Below are 14,999 nucleotides of genomic sequence, written 5' to 3' on the forward strand. Positions count from 1 at the left end.
ACAGGCAGGCCGGAGCCTTTGGGATAGCTGAGGCAGGAGGATCGTGAGTCTGAGGCCAGCCTGTCTTTAAGAAAGTCATAGGGCTGGGTGGGATAAGGAGTTAACTCCTCCAGCAAGAGTGTCTGCTGACCTTATCGAGGGCAAGTTCAGTTCCCAGTGCCCAGGTTGTGAGGCTGTAACTTCAGCTCCAGGAGATCCAACATTCTCTTAAGGCCTCTGTGTGTGCATGCGCACAAGTAATATATATATATATATATATATATATTGGCTTTTAAAGTCAGGGTGTTTCTGTGTAGCCCTAGCTGTCCTATAGCTCACTCTGTAGACTAGGATGGCCTTGTGTGCTAAGAACTGCCAAAGGGGGGTTGGGGATTTAGCTCAGTGGTAGAGCGCTTGCCTAGGAAGCGCAAGGCCCTGGGTTCGGTCCCCAGCTCTGAAAAAAAAAAAAAAAAGGAAAAAAAAAAAAAAAAAGGAAAAAAAAAAAAAAAAAGAACTGCCGAAGGTCCCAGTGCAGACAGTGTGTAAGGTCCTGGTGCACACGGTGTCTAAGGTCCTGGTGCACACAGTGTGTAAGGTCCTGGTGTAGTCACCGCTGCCCCTATAAACATCACTTCACCTATCAATCGACCCAGAACCCCTTAGGGATGAGTCTGTAGGACGCAGGCTTGTCTCTGGCCCACAGTGGCACAGCATACATGTTTAAGTATGACCCTTGATCCGGTCATGTGGGCCCCCATCTACAGAGAAAGTTTCTGCTGTGTCACCACCTCCTTGTTTCTGGGCCTCCTCCCACGGGCTTGCAGCCTGTCTCCCTCCTCATACACCCGAGCGGTTCTCCATTCTCTGAGTCCAGATCGATCAAGGGTTTCCTCTCTCTCATGTTAGAACCTCAGTTACTGAAAAGCGAGGTCCCTTCCCCACCGCAGTCTAAGAGCCTCTCCAGGGGTCTGGACAGATGGCTCCACAGTTAAGAACACTGGCCGCTCTGTCAGAGGACCCAGGTTCTATTCCCAGCACCCACAGGACAGCTTAAGACTGTCGGTGACTCAGGTTCCAGGAGACCCGGAACCCTCACACAGACAGACGTGTGGGCAAGACACCGAGGTACATAAAATGAAAATAAATTAAATCACGGAAGTAAAGAGGGCCTTGGGCTGGCTCTGAAGGAGACCGGGCAGAGCCATTTGGCAGTGAACCGGCAGTTCTGTTGCTTGTATTTCAGTGTCTAACCCTGCTCACCAACAGCTGTCAGATCCCATGGGCCCCAGTGCCAAACCACACAGTTGACGGGACCATTTGTGTGACTGGGATGTCAGTCCTCTGACTAGGTCCTGAGCCCTCCTGTCTCTAGTCCCCTCCCTACTCTGTCCGTCTGTGGAGCACATCCACCTGCAACCCCATGATCTCCACAGCTGTAAGCAGAATTCGTCCTCTTAATGGGCCTCCTCACCTGTCCATGTCTAAATGACAATAAACCCGGGGTGCTTGCGTGTTTGTACATGTGTGTGTGGATCAGAGACAACACGGCCGTTGTGCCTCAGATAGCTTCTCCTTTTCTTTTTTTTTTTTTTTTTTTTTTTTTTTTTTTTCGGAGCTGGGGACCGAACCCAGGGCCTTGCGCTTGCTACACAAGCGCTCTACCACTGAGCTAAATCCCCAACCCTCTCCTTTTAAGACACAGGTCTCTCATTGGCCAAAGACTTGCCAAGTAGGTTAGAGTAGTTGTTGAGCCCCTGGGATTTGCCTGTCTCTGATTCTCCAGAGCCGGGATTACGAGTGTGTACCCCCACACCTAGTTTCTTAAAAAGGGGGTTTAGGAGCTCAAACGGAAGACCCCTCCTGTCTGCCAGGCATGCACTTCACCGAAGGTTGCCTCTGAGGTATCCACGTGTCTTGCCATGCTGTGAGCGTATAGCTCCCCCTTGGGAGAAGGGAATCCAGTGATCTCATTACTACAGGGGTGAGAGCCATGTGACCTTTGTCCCACTCTGTAGCCCGCATTGAACATGCCACCAGCCCTGGCTCAACTGTCCCTGAAATCGCCAGTCTTTTCAAGACACTCTCTCCACAGCGGCACCTTCGGTCCCCATGGCAACCCCTGGAGGCAGTAACCGCCATCTCCATAAGAGCCATGAAACCGGCTCAGGGTGGTGAAGCAACCTCCCTGGGGTCACACAGCTCCCTGAATGGCATGGTTAGGGAGAGGAAAGCCAAGGGAGTCCAGGGTGGTACTGAGGACTCTCTTCTGAGGTGGACCCCTCCCTCTGTAGGACCCTAAATGCTACCCTGTAACAATCACAGACCGATTCGAGCCTCATTATTTCAGCCAGAGGCTCAGACGAAGAAGAGCTGGACTTCCTAACCAAGCGCCCCCGGAGTCTCAGGCCCTCACTTAAGGTTCCTCATAAGACAGATCACACTGGATGACAGCTGTTTCCTCGAGCTCTTCCCTTCCTTAAGTAGCAAACTTAGACCGAAAAGTCTCTGGCTATTTTGGTAAATTATTTTTTATATACGGTGTTTAAATGCCAAGAAATCGGAGCAGCAGGAGCCAGCCTGTCTTGAGGCCCCGTCAGGATTCTTCTTTCAAACTCCCGCCTCAGGAAACCTTGGCTCACACAGTTGATCAACACTCTGTTTTGGAACCCGAGAGATTTGAACTACAGTCTGGCTGGCTGCATCTAACTTAACGCCCAAGGCCTGTTTCATATCCGTCCAAAGACAAGCCGTACTGAGCAATGCCGGTTCTCAACGGGAGGAACTGTAAACAGAGCCTGCGAGGCGGCGTTCCCACCCATTGGAGCCTGCGCACCCTTACATTGGTCCCACCAGCCCATCACCGCCCGCGTTTCCCCAGACAAAGTCAACCACGACCGTGCACAGCTTTGCCCAGAGCATGCGCAGCACAAAGCTAACCTGAGCAGGCATTCGGGAAGTACGTGAACATAAGCAACCAACGGACGCCCCAGTTAGAAATGCCAAAAGCGGGTTGGGGATTTAGCTCAGTGGTAGAGCGCTTGCCTAAGAAGCGCAAGGCCCTGGGTTCGGTCCCCAGCTCCGGAAAAAAAAGAACCAAAAGAAAAAAAAAAAAAAAAAAAAAAGAAATGCCAAAAGCTCATGAGACTAAAAGAAGAGAATGCTTTTCTCTGCTCAGGAGCTGCTGTTCCCTTCCACCTCAGGGCAATCCTTGTTGTTCAACTGCAGATGTTGATTCTGTAGAGTGGGGCCAACACCTGACCTCTTTTTACTGGGTGCTGGGGCTTGAACCCATGACCCAGCTACCTCTAGGCAGGAAAGAGACCACCAAAGTGCAGCTCAACCTAGGTTCTGCAAGCGCCTGTGTGAGGCAGGAAGCCTGGTTCATGACCACAGTGAAGTGTCTGAGTCTCTGTGGTCAAGTCTCTGAGTTCTGTTCTCACACGTCTGACAGGGGAAGCTTTCTGGCCAGTGCAGACCCGCTTGTGAGAAGGTATAGGACACAGGTCTGCTGTGAGGAAATGTGCAAATGGGGAGGACGTGTCTATAGTAGAAACACATATATAGAACTATTTGGGCATCCTGATGGCCAGCCGTGAGTATCCCGGAGAACACGCAGTCACCACCTCATCCCTCCCTGAAGATTTGTGTCTCTCCTCTACTGATACTCTTTACTCATTAAACACTGGTCCTTGAGCTACAAGTGACACACACCTGTAGTGTAGTGTAGACGGCAGGACCCTGAGGCAGGAGCAGTGAGTTCAAAGTCAGCCTGGACTGCTTAATGAGCCTTGCTCTCAAAAACAGAAGGGCAAACAGTGGAACAAATAATAAAACCATCCTCCTCCTTCCCGGACCTGCCAACCACCACTCTCCGTTTGACCTCTGAGGTCACCTGTTCCGGGTCCCCTCATAAAAATGGAATCTGAAGTGCTTGTCTCCTGTGTCTAGTGTATCCTCCTAGTGTGATGCTTTTTTTTTTTTTTAAAGATTTATTTATTATTTATTATATAAGTACACTTCAGCTGTCTTCAGACACCAGAAGAGGGCATCAGATCCCATTACAGATGGTTGTGAGCCACTATGTGGTTGCTGGGAATTGAACTCAGGACCTCTGGAAGAGCAGACAGTGCTGGAAGATGGCTGAACCGAAACCTAGGCCAGCCACTTGCTGTGTGACATAGGGTGAGCTGCCAGCTCCGAGTGGAAGTGTCTCCCTCTGTGAAAAAGGTGGTTAAATAACTCACAAAACCTGGGCCTGACACGTGACGAGCCTTGCCGGCCCACATCACAGTCGTCATAGCAACCATTGTTTGCACATGTATGGATCCCTATGAAGAATAGTCTTCAGAAAGGTTCCATGAGGCAACAGTCCCCAAAAGTTTCACCCGTGTCAATGTTAGTCACAGAGGTAGGGAGCCACTGATGGTCCTTAAGGAGAGGATGTGCAGGGGGTTATGAGACCTTAAAATACAGATTCAGGGGTGGTCTGCTGATCCCTTTATCTCTAAAGTGAATTGATTAATACATTCATATGTAAATATATTTAAAAGGTTCCTTTTCCTCCCTGCAGTCTTCAGCTGCAATTGTGAACTTGACACAACTAGGGAAGAGTCTCAACGACTGATTGTCTACACTGGGTTGGCGTGTTTGGGGGGGGCTGTCATGTTAATGTGGGAAGACCCAGCCCACTGTGGGTGGCACCATTCCCTAGGCAGATTGTAGGGGGCTGTCATGTTAGTGTGTGAGGACCCTGCCTACTGTGGGTGGCACCATCCCCTAGACAGATTGTAGGGGGCTGTCATGTTAGTGTGTGAGAACCCTGCCCACTGTGGGCGGCACCATTCCCTAGGCAGAGGAACCTGAGCTGTATAAGAGAGGTGCAATAAAGCATGCATGTTCTTTGCTCCTGATTGTGGGTAAGGTATGCACTAAGCTGTCTGCGGTTCCTGCCTGGATTCCCCTAAATCCTACATCATAGCCCAGGACCGGGGACTGAAATAACCCCTCTTCTCACTAGAGTTGCTTTACATCAGGTTTTTTGTGTTTTTTTTTTAAATCACGGCAACAGAAATTAAACTGGACCCACCTCCAACAAATTACATTCTCATGTTCTGTGAGTGCTATAGCACGCAACACACATATACATGCACACACGGGCATACACACATACACAGATGGACACATGGGGTGGGATGAATCGGGTTTTTTTTTTTTTTTTTTTTCCGGAGCTGGGGACCGAACCCAGGGCCTTGCGCTTCCTAGGTAAGCGCCTACCACTGAGCTAAATCCCCAGCCCGGTTTTTGTTTTTTGAGATGGGGTTCCACTGTTCTGTCCGGGTTGCCCTGCTTTTCCTAAACAGCTAGGACTTTGAGTGCACTCCTGCACCGGGCCAGCTTTCTGGCTTGTGGTGTGAGCCCCACCCCAGAGCAGAGTAACTACGATTGGACAGTCTCCCATTTCTCCTTCACCTTTATAAAGCCAGAAGTGCCCTCTGGACTGGTGCAGCCGGTAAATATTTGTTGAATCGATGAACGGACGTTCTCCAAGCTATGTCCATGTGGTGTAAGAGTTGAGAGCCCACGTTTATTTCGGGATAGTGAATATAACGTGAAAATTATCGTTTTAACTATTTTAAAGTGTAAAACTCAGCAGCATTCAGGTATCACAAAGCTCTGTCGCTCTCACCCCGAATGGAAACCTGGTGCCTACTTAGAAGTCACTCCCTGTTGCTCCCAGCAACCAGCAACTTGCCCTCTGTCTCTCCGGACAGCCCTAGCTCTGGACATGACGTACACGTGACAAATTCTCAAGTTCTCTTCAATTGGCTTTTCCACCTCAGTGGGGGAGATTCCGTGGGCTCTGTGGCCTGTGTTAATAACTGGAAGGCCTTCTTAGTTCACAGAACATGGCAGGCTGGAACCTGCTTGGGCCAGCTGTCCAGGGGCACACTGGCTCCTAAACACTCAGGCCTTTCCAGAGCCTGCTGTTTACCCACCACCCACCGGCGGCCTGCACTTGGCCACCGATCACAGGTGAACTTGGTCCACTGGTGCTGAGAAGTGCTCCAACTGAGGCGGGATGCCTGAGAGCCAGTTTTCAGCATGGTCCCCGTATCCATGGCTTCTGTGGTCTGTATCAGCACCCCTCCCCAAGTTCTCCCATAAACACGCTCTCTTCCGTGCCCCTGTTGAAGTCAGTTTATCCCCTCTTTTTTTTTTTCGGAGCTGGGGACCGAACCCAGGGCCTTGTGCATCCTAGGCAAGCGCTCTACCACTGAGCTAAATCCCCAACCCCAGTTTATCCCCTCTTACAAGGGACATCTGCTGCCTAGTTGCGTGGGACAGTCCAGTTCCCGACTGGTGGGACACTGGTCAGAGGGGGACCTGGAGGTTCTTTGGCTCTGCGTCTTCCTGGCAGTCCCGCTTCATGGTAAAGGGTCCCAGAATGACAAACACTTGTCTGATTCCAAGAAGCTCCCAAGAACTTTAAAACGAAAATCCTCAGTCCCCAGGGGAGACCTTTGGGCCTAGGCATTTATGTTATAAACAGCTTGAAGGGTCAGGTGACCCCTGAACCATGCTGACAGACTTGGGAGGTCACACGGGACGGTGTGGTGTGCTTGGATTCTGGCTCTAGATTGCATGGTTCTCTGTGTCTCGGTGGCCTGCCCACCCAAACCAGCCCAGCTCCGGCCTCATGTTGATTTCTACACCTGTAGACACTCAGGGTGACACTGACCAGGGGCCAAGTGACTCCAACCAAGGGTTGTGATTGCAAAGAAAGCCAGGCTGGAAGCTAAGCTCCTTTAACCCATGGGGTCCAGGGCAAGCCCCTCATCCCTCAGAGCACGGCATTCACATCAGTGATCTAGAATCTAAGTCATAGGTTGCTTGTCAAGGTTAACAGAAGTTGTCTTCTCTAAAAATTAGGGTTATCAGAGGCTGGGGCAATGGCTCATCTGTAAAGTGCTTGCTGTGCGTGCTATGGTCCTGAGTCTGAGCCCCGGGTCCCATATCCTATATACCGTGCATCTGTAATCCTGGCCAGGAGTGGAGTCGGGCAGATAAACATCTGAAGTACTGATCAGCTGTGAACTCGATTCACTGAGAGATCCTCACCAGAAAAGAAGGCAGAAGGGTAGGAGAGATGGCTCAATGGCTAACACAGGCTGCTCTTCTAGAGGACCCAGGTTCACTTTCCAGCACCTACATTGAGGCTCACGATCATCTGTTATCTCCAGTTCCAGGGGCTCTGGCGCCCTCTTCTGACCTCTACAGGTACTGCATGCATGTGACAGATACATGCAGGCAAAACACCCACATATATAAAGTAAAAAATAAATGAAGATCTCAAAAAGGTATTAAAAGCAATAATGTGGAAAACAGTGCAGAAAGACATCTGACATGGACCTCTCGTTTCTCTCTAAATGCACAAGCATGCTTGCACACACACTAACATGTACTCATGACATACACAATGCAGACATAGTGCACACACACATGCATGTGCACACATGTGCACATACACATACACATGCACACACATGTGCACACATGCATGTGCACACACATATACACGTGCACACATGCACACACAACACACGAGCACACGCACACCAGCAGGGTCTCATGTAGCGCCTGGCTTTCAGCAACTTTTGGTTTATCACTGGCTGTGTGCCTTGGTCCTGACTCAGGTGTGCCACTGACGACTCTTCATATTTATCTGCGTAGCGCTTCAGAATCATATTTCTAAGGGATACAGACCCCTCTCCTGGGCTAGCATCTGCCCAGCTGTTTCCAGTGTTGGCTGCTTAGAGGGTCCCTCCCATAAAGGACCACCCATGTCCAAAGACCGCCATCCAGCCTAGAAGTCATGGCTTTTGAACCTGAGGTGCTGTTCCAAAGACTGGCCCCTGTGTGGGTCCCCACACCTCTCGGTGGGGACTGTCCCTGCTTCAGCCTCCTATGGACCCGGTGGAGTCTTTGTCACCTCTTTCTCTGTCTCTCAGTCCCCATTTTGCAGTGGGTGTTCTCTGTACTGACGTTTTCTCAGTAAATCACTGACCCCACTCTGCATCCTTCCCAGAAATGAGAAAACCCATCTTAGAATCCACACGGAGACTCGAAGGACACCAGAACACAAAACCCACAGATGCCTCGAGGGTCCTGATTACCACAGTTAGTTTGTAAAAATATTTAAAAAAAAATAGTTGCTACAAAGCTATGCGGGTCAAACCTGCCTGACACTTGCCTTCACGCACAGTTCAAGGGAGTACAAAGCCAGCAGAGGCCCTGGAAATGGGTGACATTCCACAAGGGCATACACCTGCCTCAACAGAGAGGGGACAGAGAGGAACAGAGTCAGCCCTCAACTTACACCATCTGCAAAAATCAACTCCAAGCTCATCAAAGACAAAACCCATAAATAAACCTTTAGAAGAGGGGCTGGCAATATGGCTCAGTGGGTAAAGGTGCTTGCTGCCAAGCCTGACGACCCGAGTTAAATCTTAGGCTCACATGGTGGAAAGACAGAGGTGACTCCTACAAGTTGTCTTCTGACACACACACACACACACACACACACACACACACACACACACACATGACACACATGTACGTGCGCATTGAACAGTTACACAGAAGAAAACAGGAGTTCACTTCATGACCTTGGGTCCAGTAGTGACTATTCTGGACTTAACAAAGACACAAGCAATAAAAGCAGAACCAGACGTTAGGCCATGGCAACAAAAAACCTTCCTTGTGTTTTACCATGGAAAAGTCGGTGGTGGACTCAAGAAAATGTTTCCAAGTTTGATAGTTGTTAAGAGTCTGCTGAATGGGGGGCTGGAGAGATGACTCAGTGGTTAAGAGTTAACTGCTCTTCCAGAGGCCCTGAGTTCAAATCCCAGCAACCACATGGTGGCTCACAACCATCTGTAATGGGATCTGATGCCCTCTTCTGGTGTGTCTGAAAACAGCTACACTGTACTCATGTAAGTAAAAATAAATAGATTTAAAATGCAAATGAAAGCCCCAGTGTGCTAACTGCTACAGCACCAGTCAGCTGTCTGTGTTCAAATGGGAACGAGCAAGGACTGGCAAGTGCCTGCCGAAACAGGAATCCGTGGGAATATTAGGTGGTTTACGAGTTGCTCTGTCAGTTCTTCAAGATTTTAAACATTTATCAGTTTTTACCCACAAAGAGGTAGAATCAAGGGCTCAGAAATCTCTAAGACCACGTCTGCCACAGCTTTCTTCACAATGGATAAAAGATGGGAACAGCCTAAGTCTCTGTCAACTGGTGAACGGACAAACTGTGGTATGTCCATACAATGGAATATTATTTGGCTTTTACAAAGGAGTGGGGAGCTGGGCTTGGGAGTGGTTCAGACCAGTAACCTTAGCCATTCGGGAAGCTGAGGCAGGCGGATCACAAACTCAGGGCTAGCCTTGGCTACCGAGTGAGCTTAAGGCTAGCCTGGGTATCTTGGTGAAACGGACAACTTACAAAGTAAAAGGATCGATAGGCCTATCTCGGCGACCCAGTATTTGCCTCTTATGCACAAGGCCCCGGATTTGATTCTAAGGACTGAGAAAGAACAGCGATAACACCTTAGTGATTCACTTCCTCTCTGGGGCACTCAGATTTGCAGAGACAGAGAACGATGACTGCTGGGTGCAGAAGCAGTGGGAGGGGGGCTCAAGGGGATAGAGTCTGAGATGTAAACATGAACCAGGTACGGCAACGGGGGTCACCGGCTGTAAGTACTCTCTATGTGCTGCTCAATGGGAGAACAGGGCGCCTAAATCAGTTGGGGTGGCCAGGGTCATGTCATGGGCATCTTACATCATCGAAAACAGAGTGGGGAGGAGGAAAAAGAAGTGAGCCTCTGGTTGTTCTGGGAAACTCGTCACGCTCATCCTAGCTATGCTAGGATATAACAGACATCATAACATACAGGGGGACAGGGGTTGGTGACAGGCCCCGTTCTCGGGGTGTTTCGGGGTTAACTTGAACACTGAGGCACACATGACCAAGAAAGAGTCACCCATGAATACGCGTGGGGACACGTCAGCCGCATCAGCTGAATGACCCCCAGGGCTGGCAGTACTTGGCTGCTCAGCCCGCGGGACGTGTTGAGCAGAAAGGAGAAAGGAGATGTCTGTATATTTTATATGCTTGAAGTAGCTCTGTGCAAAGAATCTTCCACAAAGGTTTAGGCTTCTAGTGTGCCTGGAGCAGGAGGCTTTGAGACAGACAGATCCAGGACGGAACCCTGGTTCCGTGCCTCTGGAGTTGTGTGTCCATGGGCATGTCATGTGACTTCAGGGCCTCATTGTTCTCATCTGTAAAATGGCAACAGCCACCTCACAGATCGGCCGCACAAACTGAGCATGCAGAAAACGCCGGCTGGGCTGCACAAAGCACACGGGTCCCACTCTGCCCCATGGAATGCCGGAGACAGAACTGTTGGCCACAGGCTTCAAACTCAGCCACTCAGCCACCCCACCCTGCCCTTGGCCCCCCTTCCAAGCACACCGTGGCTAAGGATGCAGATTGTGGCTGTCTTCCTGTCCCTGTAATTCAGCATGTGCATATTCTAGAAGCTTCCCAAGCAGGGCAACTTCCCTCTGCTTCTAAAAGAAAGCACACTCCATGCCTGGGCACAGCGCGTCTGGAGAGTTGAGAGTTCAAGACTCGACCACCACAAGTCGGTCAGTTGGGAGAGCACTCGCCTAGTGTGGGAGAGCCCCCCCTGGGGTTTGAGTCTCAGCCCAGACAGAGCACAGTGTCACACGCAGAGCATCCCAGAGCTCAGGAGGTAGAGGCTGGGAAATCTAAAGTTCAGAGTTAGCCTCAGCTGGATGACGAATTCTGGGCCAGCCTGGGCTACATGAGCCCCTATCAATAGCAATGACAATAATAATAATAGTCGTTATCGTCACCATCATCATCATCGTCGTCATCATCATCATCATCATCATCATCATCGGTTTGTACTGAGCCTGCCCAAACCCCTCTGCCTCTGCAAGCTATGTTTCAGTTGCACACTTGGTTCCTCCCCTGTTGGGGATTTTGTGGTCACAGGCATGAGCCGCTGGCACTGGACAGCTCTCCCCCTCCGGAGCTGGGAGGCAGGGCTCAGGGCTGTTGGTGCTGTGACCTCAGGCCTGGCTGACAGCAGAGACCTGGTGTTTTGGGAGGGAAGAGGCTACAAGGAGACAGCTCACTCCGTTCTGAGCTTCAGATGAAGAGACAGCTTGTCAGAGAAGCCACACTTCCTTCCCAGAGAGACAAGAGAGAGCTTAGCCTGGACCAGGGGTGGTGAGGCACAGGTAGAGGCTGAGGTGGGCGTGGGATCTGAAGTTCAGGGCCAGCCTGGGCTACATAGTGAGACCCTGTCTTTATATAGAATAGAAAGAGGGAGGGAGGGAGGGAGAGAGGGAGGGAGGGAGGGGGAGAGACAGGTAAGAAGCGTAGTTTGAGGAGTGAGTGGCACGGCGTAGAGTTCTGTGGAGTCTCTAATGCCTTCATTGCCAGACGGATGGGCTAAGTGGGGAGTGAAGAGAAGCTGAGGAGCATGGAGAAGAGAGCTCTCGGGGCTGGAGGTCATTTCAGAGAGAAGGAGAGTGAGATCAGGACACAGTTATGTCCCCACCTCTGTCAAGAGACCCAGGAATGTGGGTTTTAGTGTGAATTCTCCCAATATAAAGTTTTAGGGCTGTCCCTTTAGATCAACTCGGAGCCCAAACAGAGCGACGTCCCCGCAGAAGCCCCGAGTGTGACCCAGTCCTTACCCGTGTCACAAACAGAGCTTAAAGACCCAAGCAAGTGGCCCCAAGACACACCCTACGGTGACACTCTGGGACACTCGCAGCACTGAACCCACGAGGCCAGGTCACCTCGTACTGTCTGTCTGTGTAAATACGTGTGCACTCTGAGGTCCCCACAGCTCGGAAACGGCCCAACAATGCATTCTGGGAAGTGTAAGGCAATGTGTGACCCTGTGTCACAACTGAACCCAGGCCTAGAACAAAGGCACAGCTGTGCACGTGACAACTATGGCTGCCAGTTGTGTGCAGAGCCCAACTGTCCAACTGTCAACTGATCAGAACTCCCAATACCCCACCCCCAGCCCGACCAAATCCAGCATAAATGCCAGGTCTACCTGCACAGACCTCCAGACGGTGAGAAAAGCCCTTTACCTGCCTCGGGTGGGAAAGTCCTGCAGCAAGGCCATCGGGAGGTCACCCTGGCCATCCCGGTCACATCTGCTTCCGTCTCCAGGGTGGTGAAATTCCGCCGCACAGGAGAGAGCGCACGGTCAGAGGACGACGCAGCTTCCGGGGAACATGATGTTCAGATTGAGGGGGTCCGAGTGGGCCTAGAAGCTGTCGAGCTGGATGATGGAGCAGCTGTCCCCAAGGAGTTTGCCAATCCCACTGATGGTGAGAAAACCCAGCGGCTCAGGCATTGGCCTGGCGCCTGGGTCGCCGGCCTGGGTGCTGCTGGTCGTAGAAAGTTCTTGGGATGGCTGGGAAGGCTCAGAGTCCCAAAGGGTGACATCGCAGTGTAGGCTGGAACTTCAGGAGGTCTGATGACATCACAATCCCTGACAGTTGCATCAGTGAACACTTGGCTGAGAAGGGAAACAGCGATGCTGATGGTGGTGATGCTGATGATGGTGGTGGTGATGCTGATGATGGTGATGATGGTGGTGGTGGTGATGATGGTGGTGATGATGGTGGTGATGATGGTGGTGATTATGGTGTTGATAGTGATGGTGATGATGGTGGTGATGATGATGGTGGTGATGGTGATGATGGCGATGATGGTGATGATGGTGGTGATGTCGATGGTGGTGATGATGATGATGGGGATCACGGTGATGATGGTGATGATGGTGGTGGTGATAGGGATGGGGATCATGGTGATGATGGTGATGGTGCTAGTTCCCATGGCAGCACATGCAGCTGATTAGCCTGTCTGGGGACCAGCCCAGATGCCACACTATGACAAATGAAAGATGTGTTGACCCCTCCTCTCCTCCCCCTTCTCCTCCCCAGACACTTTCATGGTCGAAGATGCGGTGGAAGCCATTGGGTTCGGAAGATTCCAGTGGAAGCTCTCTGTTCTCACCGGCTTGGCTTGGGTAAGGGCACACAGCACCTCGTGTACCCCAAGGACCCCACAGCCACACAGATAACACAGTTACTCCCCCACATACAACTCCTGCCTGAATGCCAGTCATCAAAGTTGATGTGTGGTGACGGCCCAGGTGCATGCTGGGAGAAAAGTGGACATGGCTGGCCGATCTCCCTAGGAAGCATCTGGCTAGGGAAGTGGATCTCTCTGAAGACTCATGTGACGTGCTGGCTTCAGGCACATACCCTGCCCAGGGAAACAGACACAGTGTTTGTCTTGCTGTGTTCAAGGTCCTGGGCCCCACCCCCAGCATTGCAAGAAGTAAGATAATGGGTCCCAGTTTGGGGTGTTCACAGCTTTGCTAAGGACGCCTTAGCCACAACCCAGAGCACACGGACCTTTTTTTTTTTTTTTTTTTTTGGTTCTTTTTTTCGGAGCTGGGGACCAAACCCAGGGCCTTGCGCTTCCTAGGCAAGCGCTCTACCACTGAGCTAAATCCCCAACCCCAGCCCCCGGCCCTTTAATCCATCTGCAGCTGCTTCTCTGAGTGGGATGCGAGACGTGACCTAAGCGCATGTTTTTCTAAACGGACCGCAGTTCTCGCACTAAGGAGAAGCAGACCTTTACTGCGCCCCATGCTCCACAGCCTGTGTGTTTAACTCTCCGGTATTCTGCCTAGTCATCAAGTAGTATCAAGATATTTAGTATATGCTAATGAGGCTCCTTAATACATGCTGATATATTCAAACATCATGTTCATCGTTAAGAATCATGAAATGTGCAGACAGGAACACAAGACCAGCCACGCAAATACAAAGGACCATGCTGTCCTGCCTCTGGGAAAACACGTGTATTCAGCTCTTAGACATGTGATGTGCTCTCATTTCATCTGGGGGAACACATCTACACTGTTTGTGTGCACTCCTGTGTGAATGTGTGCGCATTGTGTGTGTATGGGTGTGTGTGTGAGTGTGTATGATGTGTGTGCGTGCCTGTGCACATGTGTATGAGTGCATGTATGTGTGAGTGTGTGAGTGCGTTTGTAGGTGTGTGTATTTGTGGACCAGAATTTATGTATGTGAGTGTCTGTGCATGTTGTATGTGAGTGTGTATGTATATGTTGTGTGTGAGTGTGTGTGTATGGGTAGCTATATCCATGTGTTTTGTGTGTGTGTGTTTGTGTATGTACATGCATGTGTATGTTTAAGTGTGTGAGTTTGTGTGTGCTTATGTGTATGTATGTATATGAGTAGGCATGTGTGTGTGTATGTGTGTGTGTTCACCATGGTGAACATGTATGTGGTGGTCAGAGGATAACTTGGAGGGACAAGAGATGGTTTGTTCCTTCTAACATACTGATCCTGGGGGGTCAAATTCATGATGCTTTACCCACTAATCTATCTCACTGACCCAGCAATTGCTCATCCAGAGGACCCAGGTTCAAATCCCACAATTCCCAGTACCGACGTGTGCCCCACAACCGCCTATAACTCTAGTCCCAGGGGATCCAATATGCTCTGACCTTCACGGGCACTGCATGCACGTGGCGCTCAGACATACATGCAGGTAAAACGCCCATACACATAAGAGAAATAAATGCAAAATTTAAAGATAAAGTTTGGGGCTCAGCGGTTAAGAGCACTGACTACTCTTCCAGAGGTCCTGAGTTCAAATCCCAGCAACCACATGGTGGCTCACAACCATCTGTAATGGGATCTTGGCGCCCTCTTGTGGTGTGTCTGAAGACAGCAACAGTGTACTCATATAAATAAATCTTTAAAAATAAAATTGAAAGCAAGCAGACACACAAAGCAGGGAACATACCCAGCTCATCAGCTCCCTCATGGCTCCCTGTGCAAGAGGGCACTGGTTC

General features: G+C 50.5%; 1 protein-coding gene across 1 annotated transcript in view; it reads left to right on the forward strand.

The window, feature by feature from the left end:
• The window catches only part of Svop (SV2 related protein), a 60,325-nt gene that overhangs the window by 11,779 nt on the left and 33,547 nt on the right, over window positions 1-14,999 (forward strand). Inside the window, exons 2-3 of the mRNA XM_032886696.1 lie at window positions 12,269-12,429; window positions 13,048-13,133. Of these exons, the coding sequence (XP_032742587.1) occupies window positions 12,269-12,429; window positions 13,048-13,133 (247 nt within the window). The remainder of the gene's footprint in view (window positions 1-12,268; window positions 12,430-13,047; window positions 13,134-14,999) is intronic.

Source organism: Rattus rattus, chromosome 16 (assembly GCF_011064425.1).
Source record: "Rattus rattus isolate New Zealand chromosome 16, Rrattus_CSIRO_v1, whole genome shotgun sequence".
Classification (NCBI taxonomy): Eukaryota; Metazoa; Chordata; class Mammalia; order Rodentia; family Muridae; genus Rattus; species Rattus rattus.